Genomic DNA, 20,431 nt, shown 5'->3' on the forward strand with positions numbered 1-20,431 from the left:
GCTAGTTTGTATAGAGTATCATATAATTTACACTACAGTTCTAGTTGAATTGGAATATATATATTTACTGCTACTAATTTATAAATATGAATAAGTGTTACATTGGAATTTGCATTTAAATAGAAATTCAATTATTTCACTATTTTAGGTGTTGAGTGCGTACAAACGACATCTCCACCGTTCTATCGGTGCCATTCATGCCCGCCAGGGTTTTCTGGAAACGGAACAAACTGCAGAGATATTGACGAAGTAAGTATTTGGATTAGTTCTTCTACAAAACCTTGTAGAAAACAAATAGGTTCACTATCTTCGCCATCGAAATTAAAGTGTTAACTACTTATTTATAAAGGTTTAAAGTTGAAATTTCAAGATAACATGGAAGCTGCGCTTGGCCCTTAATCAATTGGAAACTAAAATACTTTGTTGTTGGAAGGAGTGAACAGGCAACACTGGAAATTGAAGTACCAAAACATTTATATTCGTTTCGAGTATGCATGAATTTCGATTTGGACAAAAATATGGGTTTACCGAGTTTCGACCGTTTGTCACCAAAGTTCGGATATTTTTTATTGAAAAATATCAATTTGAAATTCTAAACATTTATTCTTGAAGTGTTCTTTCACCAAAACGGGGGTTCTTCTCCCTTAGACCAACTTCCAAAGTAGATATCGTGAGCCCTCGGACTCTTATGTATGTTCGCTTGCCAGATGTGAATTATGGTACCCACGTTTTCAATTTTTGCAACTCTTCCTTAAATACCTGGCACCGCCCGGAACCGGAAACATGAGTCACATCTTTTTTCTGCCGACCGCAATCCAACCATAGCAATTTTTCAGAGGCCCGTTCGATTTGCGCCTGAGTTCGCTACACTTGTAAAATAAAGTGCTCCTGCCCTTTGCAGGTCCCAACTATGTGCCCGTAGGCCGAGCTCTTAAAGCAGTGGGTCGTAACTGCTCTCGCCTTATCCTGCAGGCGATCCCATCTTTACTTTGCCGCAATAAAAAAGTTGGCTCGTTGTCTTTTCAGGAACGGTGACAATGGTCAATTTGTGCCCTCTGCAGTTAGTGAATAAAACTCCCACCTTGAGGTTGCCCACATTTACCCAGATACTCCTATACTTTGTTCGCGAGATAGTCTATGTGGATCCGTTACTTCGAGGATGCGCATGGATGCTAGATGGATGCTGGAGACTACTGCTTACTGCCTAACATGCTCTGGACTGCCCTGTTGAACCAATTCTTCTTATTAGTCTCCGACACAAGTTAAATTGGTATATCACTTGTTCGAGTTCATTGTATAGCTTTGATATCTACCCCAGTGTCTTCTGAATTGGCTTTGTTGCCCTTTGTTCGCTTGATGAAAATGGTCTCTGACCATAGTTCGTCCCTTTTCTTTTTCTATAGCCGCTGTTGTCGTCGTACCTTACTTTACTATAGTCCAGTCACTCTTTCCGTCCACTTTTATTGAACATCTTTTCCCCCTAAAGCGGGTTAAAGTTCCCGCGTTTTGCGCAGCTAAGAATTCCCCCGCTCCTCATCGGGGTTTTTTGAGGAGTTTCGCTGTGGTGTGGCAATACTCAAGAGTTGCTCCATCTCTATTATGCCATTTTTGACATCCATAGAGATGTTTCGCTGGTCGATGGTAGCAACCTTCGTTTTCTATAAGACCGGCATTTACTTTTTGAGTAGCCTTTCCTCTCTTGCCTTTGTCTTTTGGATAAAGTTCATCCTCTCCGATGGGATAACTTGCGTTTCCGCCCGGCTACAGATTTCGACAACGTTTTTCCCGAGAAGGGAGTGTTGATCTGGAGTTCGCTGGCGGCTCCGCTTTTTAACCACGAAAACTGTTTCCTTCCAAGATGCTACTAGCTTTCATACTACTAGCTCCCTCCTCCACTGGAATAATGCACCTTCTAATCTTTTGGTAGCTAATTACGTTAGTTTGAGAATCGTTCCCGCCTTCGCGTTCTCGTTAGTTCACCACCAGGCCGATTGAAAAGAATGAACCGACTTACTATAGAAATAAACAAGGTGTGTTCCATCCAGCAGCCCGTCCGTTTACCTGTTGCGTTAGCTTAATATGTCATCCGGAAGAAATAGAACTTCAACGAATGGTATACGATTCTGCTATTTGTCATTCCGGGCCTTTCGAGGCCGGTGTGAACACCTCTTTTATTACATATTTTCATAAAGCAACTAATCCCGATATGGTTTATCTAATTAGATTCTCAGTATCGGTGTTATCGTTTACTCGAAACCAACTGATCTAGTAGCAGGTAATGTGCTCGAATAGTGTGCTGCCGATGACATCATCATCAACGGCGCAACAACCAGTATCCCGGTTTCGCGCCGATATCCACCAATTCGATACCCTAAAAGCTGTTTGGCTACCTCATCGCTCCATCTCAGGAAGGGTCTGCCTCGTCTTCTTTTCCTAGCATAGATATTACCCTTATAGACTTTGCGGGCTGCATAATCCTCATCCATACGGATTAAATGACCAGACCACCGTGACCTATTAAGCCGGATTTTATCAACAACCTGGCGGTCATGGTATCGCTCATAGATTTCTTCATTATGTAGGCTACGGAATCGTCCATCCTCATGTAGGGGGCCAACAATTCTTCGAAGGATTCTTTTCTCGAACCCGGTCAAGAGTTTGCAATTCTTCTTGCTAAGAACCCAAGTCTCCGAGGAATACATGAGGACTGGCAAGATCATTGTCTTGTACAGTAGGAGCTTTGACCCTATTGTGAGACGTTTCGAGCGGAACAATTTTTGTAAGCTGAAATAGGCTCTGTTGGCTGCCAACAGCCGTGCGCGGATTTCATCATCGTAGCTGTTATCGGTTGTGATTGTCGACCCCAGATAGGAGAAATTATCAACGGTCTCAAAGTTGTAGTCTCCTATCTTTGCGGTTTGATGTTGTTGTCGTTGGTTGGTTGGTTTTTGTTGCTGACGTTGCCACCATATACTTTGTCTTGCCTTCATTGATGTGCAGCTCAAGGTATCTCGCGCCTGCTCCATCTGGATGAAGGCAATTTGCCGATGACAAGGCGATAAAAATTGCTATAATCTTCAAACTTAAATCCCAGCTAAATGGGCATATTTTGTTTTGTAGGTACATACACTAAGAACAAAATTTAAATTAAAACTCCGAAAAAATATCAACGAACTAAAGTGAAATATCCCTCATAGCCTAAGAGTTGGTGGTATGTAGAGCCAATGGATGGCCAAAAGAAGTGAACGAAATTTCGTGTGTGAGTACTAACCACCTAACATTTAAAGGCAGCCACCCCAGAGGGGGTGCCACAACACTCTGAGCACTCAGACCGTAGTGATCCATTGTAACGGAAGATCTCAAATTTGTTTATGTATCCCAGAATTAATGGACGTGATGCTAGCCAATGCTACTGGAATACATAAACACCAAAAATCTGATGCCTGATGCGCCCACAAGCGAGGTACTCACATAGAAATTGTTCCCTATCATCTTGTTGTATTTTGAACATATATCCTTCTGTAGGTCATCCTGCTTTTTGACAACATAAACTTTGCTGTATGTTTGTTTGGTTCTAGCAGAAAATGTGTCTAGCAATATTCAAGTTCCGCTTTGTGAGGAGCTTGCTTCAATACTTTGATAAAGGCATTACCCTACTGGCACTCCAAATGGTGGTTACAGCATGGGGAAAATGATCACTCTTTTGCTATAGCGTCCTCTGCACTACAGGGGGCACATCGTTGAAGAAAATATAAAAAGATAACGACTCATATTCTTCTAGAGCGTCCCAGTTTATGCTAGGCTAGGTTAGTTGATGGTGAAAACTCCTTTGTTTCACATTAACCCCACATGGACCCAATGACAGTAGCATATATCCATATTACTACATGAGGTCTTATTCCAAATGTCGAAGCAAAGATTGGCTTACGCAACCCATAGACTATGATAGGTCGCTTCATCTTTACAGGAACGCTTATTATCTAGAATAACTCCTAGATACATAATTTTTCAGAGAGCTGAAGGGCCTGTGCGGAGTTGCCAAATCTCCCATCAGGCGCGTCCCTTCGTGCGGATAAGGGAATGCTCGGCGAATGTGTCATGGGCATGCATATGCACGCATCCGGAGATGTGCGTGTATGGGCATGCTTATGCGCAGGCCGGGTAGGTGGGAAGTAAACGCCCACCCGTGGATAAAAATTGGCTATGGGAAGGACACCCAGAAATTAAACCAAATATGGAAGAGGAGAAAAGTAGTTTTTTTACGGTGCAGGGCTTCGGAAACCCAGTGCCGGCGGTTTTTGGGAGTGAGCAAGCGGGCTCCCGGCCGTCGATATCCAACGACCGCAGTGCCTCAGTAGTGGGAAACTTGGCTACTGTGGCATCTAATGCTACAAGAGATAATGGTGGAGTGGAAATTAGGTCCACACCGGATCCCTTTAGGAGGAGTTCGAAGCTTGGGAGATCACCACCGAGAACAATGGTTCTTTTTGGTAGTCGAGATTCGTCGCGGGACTCTGAAAGAAATACGAATAGTCCCTTAATCGAGATCATTCCTTGTGGCGCAAGGCGCGAAAGCAAACGGGAACATACCGGAATGGCGTTCGTTACACTTGGGGAACGAATAAATGAACTGTGTGAGTTCATCAAGGAGAGGCGGAATATCCATCAAAATATTCGAGCCTTGATAAGAGGCATTAAATTGTCTTATATCAGGGCACTCGAAGAAAAGAATTCCCAAGCGTCAGTTGGCAAGGTCACAAGGGAAACGCAGGTGACGCCTCCCCGTGATAAAGCAGGCGGGAAGACAGGAAAACGGGCTAGAGACGGTACCAGCGAGCCTCTTGGACCACAGCAAGCCCCGAAGAAGAAAAAAGCCTCTTCACCAAAGAAGGCGGAGTCGGCGAGAGTACCCGCGAAAGTCGGTAATCTCACGATTGCAGCCACAACACCTACAAAAGTGGAAGAAACCAACGCCCGGAGGCCCGAACAATGGACTAAGGTGAGCAACAAGAGGAAAAAGGACAAAAAGAAGCTCCGCCCGGAAATAATAATTATTTCCAAGAAGGGAAATATGTCCTATGCCGACATCCTCCGAAAGGTGAAGTCAGACCCGGAATTGAAGGATTTGGGGGATAATGTGAGCCGTATTAGGCGAACACAGAAAGGGGATCTGATGCTGGAGTTAAGTAAATCCGCCGACAAGTCGGCCGATAACTTCCGCGGGAAGGTGGAAAGTGTACTTGGAGAGGAAGCTGAGGTAAGGGCTCGGAAACAGGAGATAGTGGTTGAGTGCAAGGACCTAGATGAAGTCACCTCACGGGAGGACATCTGTGCTGCGCTAAAGCAGCAGTTCAACCTTGGCGATATAGACCAAAGTGCCATAAAAAGGATGAAGAAGGCATATGGTGGCACACAGACCGCTATTATTAGTTTGCCGGCGGAATCAGCTATTAAGTTGATTACCGCGGGCAAGGTAAGAGTAGGTTGGGTCGTGTGCAGGCTCAGGGAACAAATCTCTCTAAAGAGATGCTTCAGATGCCTCGATTTCGGCCATTTTGCGGCGGCATGCACTAGCCAGCATGATAGGTCGAGGAGTTGCAGGAAGTGTGGGGAAGAGGGCCACCTCATCAAAGATTGCACCGGAGATCCACGGTGTATGTTATGTAGTGGGAAAGAGGGCGTGGACGGCCGGCATATTGCGGGAAGCAGCAGATGTCCGGTATATAGGAGGGAGCTGAACCGCACAGGAAAATGAGATTGATACAAATCAATCTCAATCACTGTGAGGCAGCTCAGGACCTGCTCTCGCAAACCATTCGAGAGTCGAATGTCGATGTCGCGGTTATTTGCGAGCCATACAGAAACTACGGCGGTGCGACTTGGGCGGTGGATGCGTCTGGCAACGCCGCAATCTGGGCGTGCGGAAGACAGGCCATTCAGGAAGTCATGGCCCCCCCGGCAGCCGGTTTTATAAGGACGAAGGTCAACGGTGTCCATATTTACAGCTGCTACGCTCCTCCTAGTGCAACCTTAGCACAATATGAGGAGATGTTAGACAGTCTGGTGTTGGATGCTAGAGGCCGCAGCCCTAAAATCATTGCGGGCGATTTCAACGCGTGGGCCCTGGAGTGGGGAAGCCGATCGACGAACACAAGAGGTCAAATTCTGTTGGAATCATTTGCGGAGCTGGACATCGTGCTAGCCAACGTTGGATGCGTGCCCACCTTTCGAGGAAGAGGATCGGGTTCGATCGTTGACCTGACATTTGTTAGCACTTCACTGGTGAGGGGGATGGCTTGGCAAGTGAGTGAGCACTACACCCACAGTGACCACCAGGCCATCTTCCTCCACATTGGGAACCGGGGAAGCAGTCAACGACGCTCTGGAGGTGGAAAGGCTAAGGCGGTTGGCTGGTCTATCGGAGCTTTCGACGAGGAGACATTCCTGGCCGCATTGGAGGGAGCCCATGATCCGGATGGAACAGCGGTGGAAAGGGTCACACAGCTGTCTCAGCGTGTAACCGAAGCATGCGACGCTACGATGCCACGACGACGTTTGCACCACGGCAAGAGGCCAAACTACTGGTGGAACACGGAGATCGCTGCCTTGAGATCCTCTTGTCTCCGAGCGAGGAGACTTTCCCACAGGACAAGAGGAAGGCCGGAGCACCAGGAGCGTGAGGAGGAATACAGGGATCTGCGAAGCAACCTTAAGAAGGCCATTCGGAGAAGCAAGCGGGAATGCTACCAGAAGCTCTGCATGGAGGCTAATACGAATCCGTGGGGTACAGCCTACCAAGTTGTAATGAAGAAGATTCGCGGGCGAAAATCACCTCAGGTGACATGCCCACGGTTCTTGTTGCAAATAATTACAACTCTTTTCCCGCAGCAGGAGCAGGACGAAAGAGAACCCCAACTGGCACCTCAGCAGGACGTCTTCTCGATCCCTGATGTTACCGAAGAGGAACTTTGGGAAATCTGCAGACGTATTGGGGACAGCAAGGCTCCGGGATTGGACGGAATTCCGAACAGGGCTCTGAAGGTGGCAGTCAAGGCCAGACCAAGGTGGTTCGCAAGCACATTCGAATCGTGCATGGCGGAAGGAGTGTTTCCCGCCCAGTGGAAGAGGCAGAAACTGGTCTTGCTACCGAAGCCTCGAAAACCACCCGGCGTGCCCTCTTCATATCGCCCTATTTGTCTCTTAGACACCATGGGGAAGATGTTGGAGAGGGTGATATACAACAGGCTGCTCCCGTTCATCGAGCTTGCGGGTGGTCTTTCAGAGCGGCAATATGGGTTTCGGCGAGCCCGTTCTACGGTCGATGCAGTAGCAAAGGTCGTGGAATTGGCTCGAAATGCGATGGCCATGGGCAAATGCTGTGCTCTGGTGACGCTGGACGTCAAAAATGCTTTTAACTCAGCCAACTGGGGCTGGATTAAGGGCGTTTTGGCCAAACTGGGTGTTCCTAGCTACTTGGCTCGGCTCATCGAGAGTTACTTTTCGGATAGACTTCTCTGGTACGAGACGGACGACGGGCCGAAGGAGTACATTGTGACAGCAGGTGTGCCTCAAGGTTCTGTATTGGGACCGCTGCTGTGGAACATAATGTACGACGGAGTGCTTGGCCTTCGCGTGCCGGAGGAGACAACGCTGATTGGTTTTGCGGACGACTTGGCGGTAATTGCAATTGCAAAGCATCCCGAGGACGTGGAGCTTTATGCAAATGAAGCCATTCATACCATCAAGTCATGGTTACGAATGGCCAAGCTGGACCTGGCGGACGAAAAGACGGAGGCGGTCCTCATTACCAACCGTAGGAAGAACAACACGGTTACCATCCGGGTTGGTAATCGTGAGGTCGTCTCAAAATCGGTTGTCAAATACCTGGGGGTGATGATCGATGCCAAGCTGAGTTTCAAGGGACACTTGGATTATGCGCGAGAAAAGGCAGCAAATGCCAGCTCATCCCTTGCAAGGATGATGCCTAACGTGGGAGGGCCGAAGTATAGTCGCAGGCTACTCATCGCGGGAGTGGTGAGGTCGATCCTGCTATACGCGGCCCCTGTCTGGGCGGGAGCGTTGAACCACGCGGTCAACCGGAGGAAGATATGTTCGGCATACCGGCCAATTGCGCTGAGGGTGTGCAGCGCATTTAGGACGGCGTCGACGGAGGCAGTGTGTGTTATCGCAGGAATGATCCCTATAGATCTTCTAGCGAGCGAGGCACACTGGCTCTACGAAAAACGGAAGGCAAATCCAGCCGAGGTGAATGCGGATTTCCGAAAAGCCATCAGGAGAGAGTTGTGTGGCAAGTGGCAACAACGATGGGATAACTCCGACAAGGGCAGGTGGACCCATACATTGATCCCGTGCATCGAGAAATGGGTCAACCGAAAGCACGGAGAATTGAATTACCACCTGACACAGTTCCTTACGGGACACGGTGGCTATAGGAAGTACTTGCATCGCTTCGAGTTGGACGAGTCTCCCAACTGTCCTGAATGCGGTGCTACACTCGAAGACCCGGAGCACGTTATGTTCTATTGTCCCAGATTTCTACAGCAGAAAAGGAGGTTGAACAGCATCTTAGGGGCGGACATCGAGCCCTCCAACCTGGTGGAAGAGATGTTGAAGTCGGAGGAAAACTGGATGGCGGTAAATGAGGCAGTAGCCGTGGTGCAGACAAAACTACTGGAGTTGGATCGAGCTCGGAAGGCGGCGCGACGGAGACGTGACATGGACGAGCTGGTATAGCGAACCAGAGCCTCCTCCGCGAAGTAATACTTCACGGTGGTCCCGCGGGGAGGGGCGGAAGAGTGGGGGTGGTTTTAGTGGGTGTGAATCCCACACACTGCTGCAACCTGGCGCAGCAGCGTCTTTCTAAGATTTCCACCTCCATCCATAAAAAAAAAAAAAAAAAAAAAAAAAAGAGAGCTGAAGGGCTATCCCCTCATCTCTGGAACGTAACGTTCATTTTGTTACTTTTTGTAAATATAGCAATACCACTGTCAATTCAAAGATACGTTGTATATTTCTACATACCGTTTCGAGGTTTCAACTAACAGGGTAGCCGCACGCAGCAATATCAATTAGCATGTCATCAGCGTTGACTTTTTAGTCCAGTTTTTCACCTTTTGAAATTTATCCCTACATCAATAAATTTCCCCATAATTTCATTCATTCATTTCATTTCAGTCATTGAAGGAAGATGTCGCGATATCCACAGGGCAGGTTGACTTTAGAGTATTGTAGGTAGCAAAGTTCATAGTTGCCCGGCCAGAACAAAACCGCTCATCGTAACAAGGAAAACAGTCTGCCTTTGTGAAAGAGCGTGTTATAACCTAAGTCAGGTTTGATAGTCTATTGCGGTTTAATAGAAAGCAAACCGCTGTATCTATAGGTAAACCAACACGAAGTTTAACACTAACGGGTTATATGCAACTATCAAGGACGGGGAGGCATCGGTTAATTTTGGACTTCAAAGCGACCAGAGTGATTGGTATTTATTGGTTAGAACATGAAAAGAAAAACTTCTGGGAAGCATTGCGGCATTGTTGAGAACAAAATTTGCCCTGATGTGATTCAATACCTTCACAATCCGATAAGATTAAAATTGAAATCAAAGATCGTTTCTTTCGTTTTTTAATTACAATCCGTTTATTTTTCTAGGAATAAATTTTTTGGTGTTCTTCAGTCTCCTCTCTCTTAGAACCGTTTTCCACAGTGCACTCACAATATTGATAGCCAGCTTGCGCGAAATATATGGACATGATACAAAATACAACAACAGCAGATCTGAAAATCTTTCTTTTTGCATGAATCTATGTACGCTCATATAAAAGTACTTTTTGCTACCTTTTTGTTACATCTTTTAGTACCATACTTCTTTCGCTTCCAGCAACACTGTATGTTATAGATCTTCTTAGTTAAAGTATCATTGATATCATGATTTCTGGCAGTATTACAAAATTTTTCGACAGACGCATAGTGAAAAACCCCGTCGACGTTCGCGAATACCCCCATTGCGCAGTTACCTTTCAAAGTTGCGTGACAAAAATTTTCATGCTGGTAAGCATGTAGGTTTTCATTTAGCAGGTGCGACCTTAGCGCATTTTCACAGATGTAACTCTCAACTCTCTTTAAACATTTCAGAAGAATAATGTGATCTTTCCCAGCCTTCGGTATAAAGACTGCCTCAACATTTTGGTAAGAGGTGGGCACATAGCTCAGAGCAATAGGTACTAAAAAAGAGGTCCTTCTAGGTAATCTATATCCTCCTTTATCATCGCTATATATATGTAATTCATGCAAGATACTTTGAAGTGCTCAAAACACTCTCCACTGGAAACCACTGCCCTTGCAGTGTTCCAATTCCCCTTGCAAAACTATAAAAGCTTTGCAGAAACTGTCAGATCTCTTCCTCAAACTCGGTTATTTGTTCTCTCGGATGGTGTACTTTTAAGAGTCTGCGTTGACACAACTCTTGAGTTCGAGAAAGTTCTGTACAGATATCTAAGGGAAACCAAATTGACTGACACATCTATCTTAAGGATTCTGGCCGCTTAAAAAGCTCTTTTCCCTTTCAGTTTCTCACAATACGCTCTGAAGTAGTCTCGTGCCGGTTTTTTTGCGAGCGGCTGTAAATTTCTCAAGTTTAACCAGTCTTCATTCTTATTGCTATTACAAACACGATTCAAAAGTCATTTGGTAGACTTTCTGAGCTTTTACAGTTCTTGGCCCAGCAGGGATCCATTTTACGACTTTGCCACCGATAATAGGACTTACCTTTTGAAAACACTCTAAAAGTGCGGCATTCAAAGTTTCCAATTGAGCCCCCATCGTCCAAGGATTCCCAAGAAGCTTTATGTACTACTAAATTATAAGTACCGGTGTTCTAGCTGGGACACAACATTTACCGGCGAAACCGTAATCAACTCTAACATTTTTGAAGTACAAATGCTAGGCCAGTTATTTCACTTGACCTTGGAACGTTCACACTCATGAGGCCAGATGAAGTACTCGAAAGTAAAAAAGCTTCTCTCCTCTAGGATCTCATTTTCTATTTTCCCAACAAATATATTGAGCGTTCATATCACAACCCGTTAAGAGTTCAAAAAAACTTGGTTCTGCATACGCTACCAGATTTTTCTGCTCTTGTTTGCTGGAGCAACTAGGCAATCAGCCTAATCGGATCTCTAGTTTCTCTCACGTCTGCCACGCATTTCTCCGTAGAGGAACATGAATCAAGTTAGGCCCGGAAATACCATGCTTTGGCTATGACTTTATTATTCGGAATCGCGGATGAATTCGAAGTCTGTGGCTGCTTACCACCTGCAAAGCCAAAATCCGTTGTTCCGTCTTCACCATGACCGTCCGCTTGTGGATAAAACCCGGCTCAATAGGTTACGGTGGGCGGGTCACTTAATCCTTATGGATGAGGATGATCCAGCCCGGAAAGTCTATAAGGGCAATATCTATGATAGAAAAAGAAGACGAGGCAGACCCTGCCTAAGATGGAGCGATGGCGTAGGTCAGGACGCCAGACAGCTTTTAGGGATATCGAATTGGTGGACCTCGGGGCAAAACCGGGATGTCTGGAGTTCTATATTAAGGCAGGCCTAGACCGGATACCGGTTGTTGCGCCGTTGATGATGACGAAAGATAAATTATACGATTATCTATAGCGTGAATTTCCCCACGCTATTTTTCTTAATTTTTCCTCCAATCACCAACAATATTTATGAAATCCTTATCGTTATTTCCAATTATATCATTATCGTCATCTTCGTCTACATTGTCATCAAATTCCTTGTTGTTAGTAGTGGTTTTGACGTCATTTATTTGAACGACAATTGCATTTCCGCAAAACATATTCCACATAGTTATCACTCAGCATTGTGCCGACGTTTGTAAAGAATGTGACCGACCCCCCAAAAGTTATTATTTTGAATCTAATTTTAATCATTGTAAACAATTCTGCAGGGATCAATCTCGTGTGTTACCCGTAGAATTTTTGACCAGCGAATTTATCTTTCAGTGTGATTTGTATGAACCTTGTGACCCAAGGACTAGATGCTTGAATATGATGCCGGGATTCAAGTGCGAGCCATGTCCACCAGGTTTTCATGGAACCCATGCAGAAGGTAGTTATAATACACACAATAACTCTTCTGGCCATCTTTAAATGCTTTTTGCTTTCAAGGATTCCAGGCAACCCATATTGCATCAGACTACGTCAGGCAGACTTGTCGCGACATTGATGAATGCGCCTCAGGCTTAAGTGTGTGCGGTATAAATTCGGATTGTGTTAACACTGAGGTAAGAGTTAGCTACCCCCCAATCAACATTTCGATACTTTCATCTGAGTCATTTTAGGGATCCTATCACTGTGTGTGCCACAGAGGATTTGTTGCGAATAGCACCTTTGGATGTTTTCAAGCACCTGGTGCATGCCCCGATGGTACATTATGTGACCAGAACGCGGTGTGCAAACACATTGGGGGTTACAGATTCACATGCCAATGCAATGTAGGCTGGGCTGGAAATGGCTTGTTGTGTGCTCCCGATCGAGATTTGGACAGATGGCCCGACTATAATCTCAACTGCACCGACATCAGATGCAAGATGGACAACTGTGTCAATGTGCCGAATTCGGGACAGGAAGATGCTGATGGAGATGGCATCGGAGATGCTTGTGATCCGGACGCCGATAATGACGGAGTGATCAATGATCCTGTAAGTACTCCAATTGGTCTGGTTTGTATTTAATGTTGTGGAATTGAGATGTTAGATATAGATAGAATGTAAAACAAAGTAAATAATACATTTTCGTGATCGTCACTTAGAAATTCGTCACGGCATCTCTTTGCAGTCATTCATACATTTCAATAGGAAAATTGTGTTCGTTTTGTGATTGCCTCTTGGGTAGTTATATGTGTTTAACAAATGTATCAAATGTTTTGATTCCATAGCTGTTTGTACTTTAACATTGGGTTTTGGATTGTATTCTCTAAAGAAACTTTTATAGGATAATTGTCCCCTTGTATATAATCCCGATCAACTTGATTCCGATGTTGGTGGTGGTGATAAGCAAGGAGATGCTTGTGACAATTGCCCAACACGACCTAATGCTGATCAACAGGACACTGATAAGGATGGACTGGGCGATGCCTGTGACGACGATATCGACAACGATGGAATCAAAAATATGTTCGACAACTGCCCGAAAATTGCTAATTCTAATCAACTGGATTCGGACGGTGATGAGATTGGAGATGTGTGCGATAACTGTCCTTTCATTCCGAATCCATCGCAGAGTGATGTTGATAACGATTTGATAGGTGATGCTTGTGACAGTGGTATAGATCGGGATCGTGATAGTATACAGGACAGTCAGGATAATTGTCCTAAAGTAGCGAACCCGGACCAATTGGATACTGACGGCGATGGAATGTAAGTAGAAAATAATTTTCTATACCCATATTATGTCGGGTTGAAGTATAAGTTCTTTCCCAAAAATAACTATTTATTATATTAGGTTGGGGCATAATTTCCGGACGTTTTTTTAGTTTTAAAACAGAATTTCATAAGAAAAGGTCATCTAATTAACCAATAATGTATACTTTTAAGTTATTTATGACTTTCCCCGAACATTCGAACTTTTCGATCCCTTGCTTGATATCGGCGAAGTTATTGACAATAGAGGTTGGCACTAATCGTTTGGCTTTCCAGGAGTAGTTCGTAGTAAATGACGTCCAGTTGATATGACCTTCTTTAGTGCAAAGCGTTCGCTGCTTGTGTTGACTCAACCATTACTTTCTTTGTTGACGTTCATCTGCAAGCACTATTTCTCATCGTCCGTGACTATGCAAGACGAAAAGGACTCTTGCTGTTGTCGTGCCGAAATTCCAAACTATTCCATATATACATATAATCCATTATATTAACGAGTTCTCTCGTCGCATTCAAATGATCCTGATCCAAGTTTGGTGATCCTCTGGAGTGTGACATGTCCTTAAGGTCGAAATTTCCCTCCCTGGCTCGGGCCAGGAACGTTTAAGGAATACATTAACATCACATACATGAAAAATAACATTTATTCAATAGAACTCCCTTTCACAAAAAAAAAAACGAGCGGAAATTATGCACCGACCTAATATATTTGATTCGGTAATATAATCAAAGAGCGGTATTACACTCCTGATCTTTTGACACAGAATAGTAGAAGTTATTGTTTGATGAAGTGCTCTACAAATATGTATGTATGTTTTCTACGAAATGATCGAATTTACCAACTTGCCTACATACTCGTCTTCCCTCAACATTACTATATACGACATGTCAAAAGTAAATTTGATTTTGGCATCAAAAGGGTGTGATATGCCTATCCACATACTATTGGCGTTCTCTTCGGTCAGTTTTTACGTGATACACTTTTGCAACTTGTGATACTCTTTACCCACACACCACCCACCTCCGTAATCTAACAACGAGAATTGAGATCCATTCAACGCTCCTCCCTTGGACTCATTGGACTTTTGGTTTTATGTATCCATTTGAAACTTCTATTAAATAAAAAGGAGGAAAGGAGGCACCCCAGAAATTATAAAATTTTTGTTTTGTTCAAACGATTTTGGGAGCGGTCACCAATTATATTAGGCAGACCTGCAAACGTATTATTTTGAGAGTAAAAAAAATGTTCTCCTCACTATAAACTTATAGTCGAAATTCGTGATAAGTATCCGCGCGTGCCCGCGTTCTTTGAGAATGCAATATTACTCGGTATGTAGCATTCATTCTTCCGTTCCGTTGATAGCTTACATTCATCGTCAAACCAGCCATTCCGAATCCTTTTGCGGCTGGGGCCAACTATGTTTGTGGCCCTATCCATGATAACGTTCTTCAGGTGATTGTGAAGATTATTTGTTGATGCTTCATCCCCAGGATTTCCATTTCCTTCTTATAGGTGTTACGGGGGACTATATTGTAGATGGCTTCTATGTTAACTCTCACCTGATTGTCAGAGGGGATTCTCGCTGGTGTTTTTACTCGAGCTCAGAGCACCATGCCAACGAGATAGTGATCCGAGTCTATATTACCCCCCCCCCCCCTATATGTTCTGACATTCATCAAGGCTGAGAGAGAGGTGACGGCATTCGATCAACACGTGGTCAATTTAGTTGAAAGTAGTCCCGTCTGGAGAGGCCCACGTATGTTTGTGAACCCCTTTCCGTGCAAACCACGTACTTCCAACAACCATTTCATGTGACACAGCTAATTGAATGATCCGCAGTCCGTTATCATTTGAATTTTGATGTAGTTATGGGAGCCAACGTATCGCCTGAATACGGGCTCCGTCCCTACTGGGTTGTTGAAATCCACAAGTATGATTTTAATATCATATCTGGGACAGGTTTCGAGGGTTCGTTCTACTGCCTCGTAGAAGGTATCCTTCTCCGACTCTGAAGTCTCTTTTGTAGGGGCGTGAACGTTAATGAAGCTTATATTTCAAAATTTGCCTCGCAATTGCAGAGCGCATAGCCATTCGCTTGTGTTTTCAAAGCCGATAACAGCCGGTTTCATTTTTTGGCTGACTAAGAAACCTACTCCGAGCACATGGTTTACCGGATGGCCGCTATAATATATGGTGTAGCGATTCTTCTCCAGGAATTCGGTCCCTGTTCAACCCATGTCCTATAACGCTGTTACATCAGCCCTATATTGGGACAGGGTATCGGCTAGCTGCTTGGCAGCTCCATCTCTCAGCGCACGTTCCATGAGAAAATGCGTAAATCGTTATTCCTTTGTCGTTGCTGAGTTCGTCGTTGTGTCATCCATCCAGGCCGAGACTCCTGTTGTGGCTTCGTAACTTCGGTTTTCCGTGTAGGGTTGACAGCCCTACCTAACCCTCAACCTGGAAGACCAGTTGGTACAATTTGTCTCGTTTTTAGGCGCGGAAGACTCGCCTTCACCCTTCTCCGTCTGCAGCTTCCCACGTGGGTCAGGGTTTAGTAGTAGAGCTGTTGGTGCTGGTTCAACAGGCGTTTCCCAGGTTTTATGCTCCATTGTGGATACCAATCCACGTTACGCCCTGGGACCTATACTACCCTTTGACATTCAACTGCCTTGATATGGTCGATGTTACTTTGCTGTATTGCTCTCATTATGCATTTACTTATGTACCCACGCATTACTCATGTACTCATAGCACGCATTTAAGATTGCCATTAGACTCTTCGGCAATATGCCCATATTATACTTGCTTCAACAGGTTCTCGAAATATGTCCAGGCATTGGAAACGCCTCTTTGGCAACATCTGCTCTCACAGTCAACAGCTGACCCAGTTGAAGCAAATTTTGCAAACAACAGTAGCTTTTTTCGCTACTTTTAATGCCAAGGGTATTGTGGCTGGCTGAGTACCACCATATGCATTACCTACCGTTGCCACATTGGACTCGAGGCTCGAACCTAGCCCAAGTTGTGTCTTTAAGGCTTCGGAGATCTCCACATTTGTGGTGAACTCACCTAGGTCCTTGCACTCAATCAGCATTGAGTCCTGGTTCACATTTACTTCCGTTGCTTTTACCTAGTAATGACGAGATATTCTTATGAAGATTGTGAGACTTACTCTCTCCAGGTCTAAACGCCAGGAGTAAATCACCTCTCTGCGTGCATATTATCCGGTTCAGGTGTTCAGCCAAGTGCAATAGGGTTCAGTATACTTTCCCTGGGTAAATTTCCTGATTGCCTCGGGTGTGATTTCCCCTTCTTCTGCTTTTGAAGAGGATTTTCTATTAGTGTCCCTACGCGGTTTGTGGGGGTCTGGTTTTTCTTTTTCGTCTTGAATTATGACCTCTAGTCTGAGTTTCTATCGGGGCTTTTAGTTTTGAGGTACAAGAGTCCTCAAAACTGCTACTTCTACTATTTCTTTCCTTTTTTGGAGCAGTGTAGCTTACTTCGTGCCGCAAAATACATTGATCGTATTGCGTGTACTTGACTTTCCATTTTGGTTACTGTAGATCCCTTTGCATGCAATGAGTAACATCGTTCGAATTGAAAATCGGATATATTCACTAAGAGCTATATATAAGTGGAACCATCTGCAGCCAAATATTCTTACATAAAAAATCAACAAAACCTTTTATACTTGAAGCGCTGAGCTTCCAGCTTTCGACCTGGTTTTTAATTGTAATGGATCAAACTAAATACTTTGAAATCAAGTAAGGTAAACATATAGTAACCGCTGGTTCCACAGGTCATGTAAACGAACCCGTTTCTTATCAAATGGAATTCCGATAAATTCGTATCTCGATTATTCGTATCTCCGGCTAATTCCCACAAATTTTTCGGTCCCGGCGTATGAGGTAGTTTTACATTTTATGATGATGGAAAACAAGATAGATAGATTAGTACCTGGGGTAGCAAAGCCTTCCGAATCAATTTCGATGCTGTTTTTTAGGAGAGTTATCACAAGCTGGATTCAGACTTTAATTTTCTAAAGAGATGTGCTTTATGGCCATTCCAAACCCCTGGTTTACGCTATAGACCCGCCAATAAGACTAAATTTCAAATAGAATAAAGGCCTCAGTTAAGATCTTCCAGTTATAAATAAATTTCTTTAACATTTTGCTTACTTGCAGGGGAGATGCTTGCGATGACGATGCCGATGGAGATGGTATTATTAACCGTGAAGATAATTGTCCATTAGCGTATAATCCAGATCAAATGGACGTAAATCGTAAGTTAATTTCAAATTGAAATATTTCTTTAGAAGCAGTTCATAAAAAGAATAAGATTGAGATAAAGTAATCAAATTAGCTTGAGTTGGGTAAGTTCTAATGGAAAATTATATTTGAATTTTTATTCAAGATGATGGTGTGGGCGACATTTGCGAAGATGACTATGATCTGGATCAAGTTCCAAATTATCTCGACAACTGCCCTAATAACTCAAAGATTTTCTCCACCGACTTCCGGACCTACCAAACCGTCGTTCTAGACCCTGAAGGAGATTCACAAATCGATCCCAACTGGGTGATCTATAATAAAGGTGCCGAAATTGTGCAGACCATGAATAGTGATCCTGGGTTAGCCGTTGGTTACGATTCCTTTGGTGGTGTCGATTTCGAAGGAACCTTTTTCGTAGATACTGAAATTGATGATGACTACGTGGGATTCATATTCAGCTATCAAAATAACCATAAGTTTTACGCAGTAATGTGGAAGAAAAATATTCAAACATATTGGCAGGCAACTCCCTTCCGAGCATCAGCGGAACCAGGAATTCAGTTGAAGCTTATTGATAGTGTGACAGGACCAGGACAAATGCTAAGGAACAGTTTATGGCATACAGGCGACACCAGGGATCAGGTCAAACTACTGTGGAAGGATCCGAGAAATGTAGGCTGGAAAGAACGGACAGCTTACAGGTGGCTATTGCTACATAGACCCAAGATTGGTCTCATCCGTTTGAGGTACTATTAAAAAGCTTCACTACCGTTTCATACATAATAACTATAAATATTTCCATACATAATAAATATCTTTATAGGATTTTTGAAGGGGAAAATATGGTTGCAGACTCTGGAAATATTTTCGACAATACTCTAAAGGGAGGGCGCCTTGGAGTATTCTGTTTTTCACAGGAAATGATAATTTGGTCTGATTTGGTATACAGATGTAACGGTAAGCATACGGTCAAAAAGAATTTTGAGTTTAAAATATACTAGAGATTCCACGAAGGCCTGAAATTCATCATTTCAATTAAGCACTAGTTTGAACTGCAAACAACGGCCCTTTTAGATATATAACTACATGAATGAATGAATGAATAAATAGATGCAAACTTCCATAACGTTCTTCATAATATTTGCAGACAACGTTCCCGAAACAATATACAACGAGCTGCCACCCAAGCTACGAAAAGAAGTTCAAATCGATGTACGAACTTAACGAATTAGACCAGCGAGGGCTATCAATCTGGTGCTACAAGATAACGCAAGGCGTGCTGATAAATGTTTAAAACGCGATTTTGTAGATACTTTTTTTCCAATTTTTTGCCGAAAGGAGAGACATTTTAACAATTCAAAATAGTAACGAAAATTTTGTATTTACGACGTATTTTTTAGATAAAAGTGTTTCCTTTGCTTATAAATAATATTGTAATATATTAAATTTAGATGTTTTTCAAACGATTTATGCAAGTACGGAAACTTATGTTTAAGTTGTGTATTTTGATTATAAACGTGCTTTTTGATAAAGAAAAATAAAATTAACTTTATAAATGTTTTGGAGTGTTCTGGTGTTCTTGGATTCCAGGAAGTAAAACAGAAAACACGGAGACTTTTTTTTAGCAGATACGATTCCGGAGTACTTTGAACGTGAACTGCGCAGTTTCTATGCAAGGTATACTCTGGAAACCGGAGTGGTGACAGGCGAAAATCCAGTGTAGGACTGCCACAAGTCGCGCGCTCTTGACTCGAGAGTCGATTTCTAATAGGATCTTGATTGCAAGATTCCCGCTCAAGTTAAAGGGCAGCACAATTGTACAGTCTTATGCAGCATCTGAGGTGAAATTGTGATCGTGGTGGGTGATCGGGATGCAGAGTTTGGCTCTAAAAACCACATCCTCGGGCATGTGATGGAGAGACAAGGTTTTGGTGGCCTTAACAACAACGGCAAACTGTTTTTAGATTTTTTAAGCTTTCGCCGCCTCAGTGGTAAATTGTTTTAACACAGGTTCAATTCGTTTCGACTAGCCAGTTACAAACATCTAATGACATCGACCATATCGTGATCAGCCGTAGATATAAGATTTGTCTTCTGAATCACATCCGCTCTAAGAGAAACAGAGCGTCGGTCAGCCAAACTCAATACGGGAAGTTGCCACGATCCGGTTGTCGTGCAACATTAAGAAAACTTTCTTGCAAACTTTTAACAACCCGCCCGAGAATATTGATAAGGATCGAGCCAGGATGAAAAGTGCCCCTTGTTACTAATTGCCGATCACCTCTGAAAAATGCGTTACAAGACCTGGCTAAATGCGGAAACGTGGGGGCGAATTGATGTAAGCAAGGAGATAGGAGATGGGTCGTTATCTGCGAACGAGGGTAAGCACGACTCGTGCTATTACCATGAAAAAGTACTAGAAATTAAGCGCAGAAAAGGAGAATGTAACAGAAGCCAACGCAAATAGTAATGATTCCGCCACCAAATACACCAGGAACGATCGATTGTGGAAGCTGTCAGACCCTGTATCAGGTCGAGTGATGCCGTGAGCCCAATATATCGAATTAGTATGCCTCGATGCAAAACGGAAGGTTTATATTTCCTTACTAAGCCAGACCTACACCGCACATCGAATTATGTGGTTGATGATGATTTGGCACTTTTCTATCACAGTTTAGTCAGGTCCAAAAGATTCACAAACTAC

At 43.8% G+C, this 20,431-nt stretch overlaps 1 protein-coding gene across 5 annotated transcripts in view; it reads left to right on the forward strand.

The window, feature by feature from the left end:
* Positions 1-19,287, forward strand: part of LOC119651094 (cartilage oligomeric matrix protein) — a 213,232-nt gene extending 193,945 nt beyond the window's left edge. For 4 of the 5 annotated variants that reach the window (XM_038054447.1, XM_038054448.1, XM_038054449.1 and 1 more), the window contains exons 11-19: positions 149-249; positions 12,038-12,143; positions 12,203-12,318; positions 12,376-12,735; positions 13,028-13,452; positions 17,641-17,738; positions 17,870-18,473; positions 18,551-18,684; positions 18,875-19,287. In XM_038054447.1, coding sequence (XP_037910375.1) covers positions 149-249; positions 12,038-12,143; positions 12,203-12,318; positions 12,376-12,735; positions 13,028-13,452; positions 17,641-17,738; positions 17,870-18,473; positions 18,551-18,684; positions 18,875-18,951 — 2,021 coding nt within the window. In that variant the 3' untranslated portion in view covers positions 18,952-19,287. The remainder of the gene's footprint in view (positions 1-148; positions 250-12,037; positions 12,144-12,202; positions 12,319-12,375; positions 12,736-13,027; positions 13,453-17,640; positions 17,739-17,869; positions 18,474-18,550; positions 18,685-18,874) is intronic. The other variant, XM_038054451.1, reaches the window with a different exon arrangement.
* Positions 19,288-20,431: the final 1,144 nt, after the last annotated feature.

This window comes from Hermetia illucens, chromosome 3 (genome assembly GCF_905115235.1).
Source record: "Hermetia illucens chromosome 3, iHerIll2.2.curated.20191125, whole genome shotgun sequence".
Classification (NCBI taxonomy): Eukaryota; Metazoa; Arthropoda; class Insecta; order Diptera; family Stratiomyidae; genus Hermetia; species Hermetia illucens.